The sequence below is a fragment of the Zea mays genome, chromosome 4 (assembly GCF_902167145.1).
Source record: "Zea mays cultivar B73 chromosome 4, Zm-B73-REFERENCE-NAM-5.0, whole genome shotgun sequence".
Classification (NCBI taxonomy): Eukaryota; Viridiplantae; Streptophyta; class Magnoliopsida; order Poales; family Poaceae; genus Zea; species Zea mays.
In genome coordinates, this window is record NC_050099.1 from 62,501,892 (window position 1) to 62,504,821 (window position 2,930).

General features: G+C 42.8%; 1 protein-coding gene across 1 annotated transcript; it reads left to right on the plus strand.

The window, feature by feature from the left end:
• The first annotated feature begins 799 nt into the window (after positions 1–799).
• Positions 800–1,892, plus strand: LOC103653306 (L10-interacting MYB domain-containing protein-like). Its single transcript, XM_020551836.1, has 2 exons — positions 800–1,273; positions 1,347–1,892. The coding sequence occupies exons 1-2, from the start codon at positions 953–955 to the stop codon at positions 1,890–1,892; spliced, it is 867 nt and encodes a 288-aa protein (XP_020407425.1). The 5' UTR covers positions 800–952.
• Positions 1,893–2,930: the final 1,038 nt, after the last annotated feature.

The following is a 2,930-nucleotide window of genomic DNA, read 5'->3' on the forward strand; positions in this document are numbered from 1 at the left end:
AATCTCCACTCCAACGAAGGTGATGTTCACATTTATTTTCCCCTTCTTATCATTACCATTGTGTATGTTAAGCAGTAATTGTTCATATGTTCACGTTTTTTGTTTACTCCATTCAAACTGTGTTTGTAGTGTGAAAAGTACAGAAGTTAGTAGTAAATGTTTGCTATAGCCTAGGCCCTGGAAAAGTAAGCCAAATTTGTGTACATAGTCCCCATATCTGCTATACTAACGACCTAATAAATCCACATCAGATGGATTCAGCTGACTCCATAGCCGACAAGGCAATTGGAAGGATGCAAGAGATTTCGGACAAGATATTTTCCGTAGCGAGGGAAACAATCCGTCCTGGGCGCGGATTGACCTCGTTTGATGCTACCAAACTACGTGTAGCTTTGGAGGAGATAGCTTGCATGCTGGAGCAAGACTCTCTGGTGTTGCAAGAGCATTTGGACATCGTGAACAACTTTAACATCCCGGTTGACAGCAGCTATGAACCTTCTACCTTGTCGTCACCACCCCCCGCTGACGACGACCTGACTCCACATTGGGACTTTGCTGAGCATTTCCAAAACTTCTGGGGGGTTGAATATGACTCCGATCAGATGCCTTCGTTTAGTGACAACGATGTTTAAGGTAGAAGGGAGTGAACCTTCGAGTTAGGTGTTTCAAAAACATGATGGTTGACTCCGTTAGCTTTTGTGCACTAAGTGCGTAGGGAAACAGGGAATCAGTTAGTTCTTTTGGTTCATGGGCTCGTGTACATGTGTTCCCTGTCATTTTCTCTCCAGTACCAGTTTATTTATGGTTCTCGTTGTGTAATTATGCAAATTGGAATCTTAGTACTTATGGTATTATGTGAACATAATATGGCCAGTATATTCTTCATCTTTGTTGTTGTTTTTAATCCGAAAACAGTACGGATTTTGAACACTATACACTTCTTATGCACTAGATGGACAAGTCCGGCAAAGTTATTGCAAAGTGGGATAGTAGAGCAACAAAAATTTACACAGAAATTTGTGTAGAAGAGGTAAATGCTCGGAACAGGCCACAACAATTCCTAAATGCCGAAGGGTATGCTAACCTCATAAGGAAGTTTAAGGAACGCACTGGGCGCACTTACACCAGGGATCAAATGAAGAATAGGTGGGATTCGTTGAAGAGAATGTTCACCCAGTGGAAAACTCTGAATGATAGGGCTACAGGTCTTGGTCGAGACCCTCATACTGGTTCAATCAGTGCCCCAGATGAGTGGTGGGCCAAGCAAAATGAAGTAAGTTCATCTATGTTTTCCTAGAGTAACATTAGAATTGGCCATCTAAAAGTAGGACTACGAATTGGTGCAGGCAATGCCAGGCTGTATTATGTTCAAAACAGCCCCCCTAGAGAATGAGGACGAGCTAAAGGTTATGTTTGGACCAATTGTGTGCACAAATGAAAGAACCCTGGTGCCCGGCGTCGAGGATGCTAATTCTTCTTCTGATGATCATTTGGAATACACTTTAGGTGGGGGTGAAAACAGCACACCTGACCCCTGCACTAATGCTACTGGCAAGCGTAAGTTGCGACATGATTCCCCTAAACCAAAGAAGAAAAAAGATTCGAGGGAAGAGTACATGAAAAGACTTGTGGCGGCTTTTGAGTCCCGCTCAGTTACCACAAACAAGTCTATTACCTCTTCTGACAATGACCCGGTTCGCTTAGAGATTAAAAAGCAGCTGATGCAAGTGAAGGAAGATGGATCACCTGAAGGGAGCGAAATACATTTGTTTGCCACGCATCTTCTGATTCATAAGAAGTATAGAGATGTTTTTGCAAACTTGGAGACAAAGGAAGGAAGAATCGCTTGGCTTCGCAATGCTTACGAGTTAGAAACTAAAAAGAGCAACTAGCAGGTGGACGTCGGACAACTGAGTCGTACATGTTTACTATTATCGTTGGTTGTGTTTGTCATCGGACACCTTCAGCCGTATTTGTTGAGTATGTGAGTTGTGTCTGCGTAATGAGTCCTGTCGTCTCAGTTTTCGTTAGTATCATTTTCGCTTTGAAACAGTTTTCCACATATTCGAGTTGAACATGTATGACAATAATCAGAGTTGTAACTTTGTTACCTATGTGAATCTGTGAACAATTTCGTATGACTGTAAACTGTTCTGCTTGTTCAATATGTGTTTATAAACTGTGCTTACATATGTAATTGTAGCTCTTGGTTGTCTGCATGCAGATGTGTGACCGTTTTGAACACACATCTGATGATGACAAAGATGCACAGACATCTGATGATGAAATGGATGCAGACACATCTCATGACGAAACAGATGCAGAATTCCTTGTTGCTCTTTATGCTGTTGATATTTGGGGCGGTCATTTCAGTCGGGCTCCTAGAAGAACATTGGTCGAATCTGGTATTCAATGGGTACAAAGAACGTTGGAGATTAGTAACGACTGTTATGACATGTTTCGGATGCGAAGAACTGTTTTTCGACGATTGCATGACACATTGGTACAAAATTATGGGCTGCTGCCAAGTAGGGGTGTCAGTACTATGGAAGCTCTTGGCATATTCTTGTGGGCATGTGGGGGACCACAATCGTTTAGGCAGATCAGAAATAAATTTGGTCACTCTTTGGAAACAATTAGCCGCAAGTATAGTGATGTCCTTAATGCACTTTATAAGATGTCATCTGACACAATCAAGCCAAAAGACCCAAATTTTGAGGAGATTCATCAACGTTTGCGAGAGGCGAGGTTTTGGCCACACTTCAAGGATTGCATTGGCGCAATAGATGGTAGTCACTTCCCAGCGGCAGTGCCGGCTTCCGAACAAGCGAAATATATTGGCCGACACGGGTACACGTCGCAGAATGTAATGGCGGTATGTGACTTCGATATGAGGTTCACATTTGTGGTGACAGGATGGCCAGGTTCCG

What these genes read in the sequence shown, in the direction of transcription:
- LOC103653306 (XM_020551836.1), top strand. Translation starts at nt 953, where the DNA reads ATGGACAAGTCCGGCAAAGTTATTGCAAAGTGGGATAGTAGAGCAACA. An exon ending in GGTGGGCCAAGCAAAATGAA is followed by an intron (nt 1,274 to 1,346) that starts GTAAGTTCATCT and finishes GAATTGGTGCAG; the next exon opens with GCAATGCCAGGCTGTATTAT.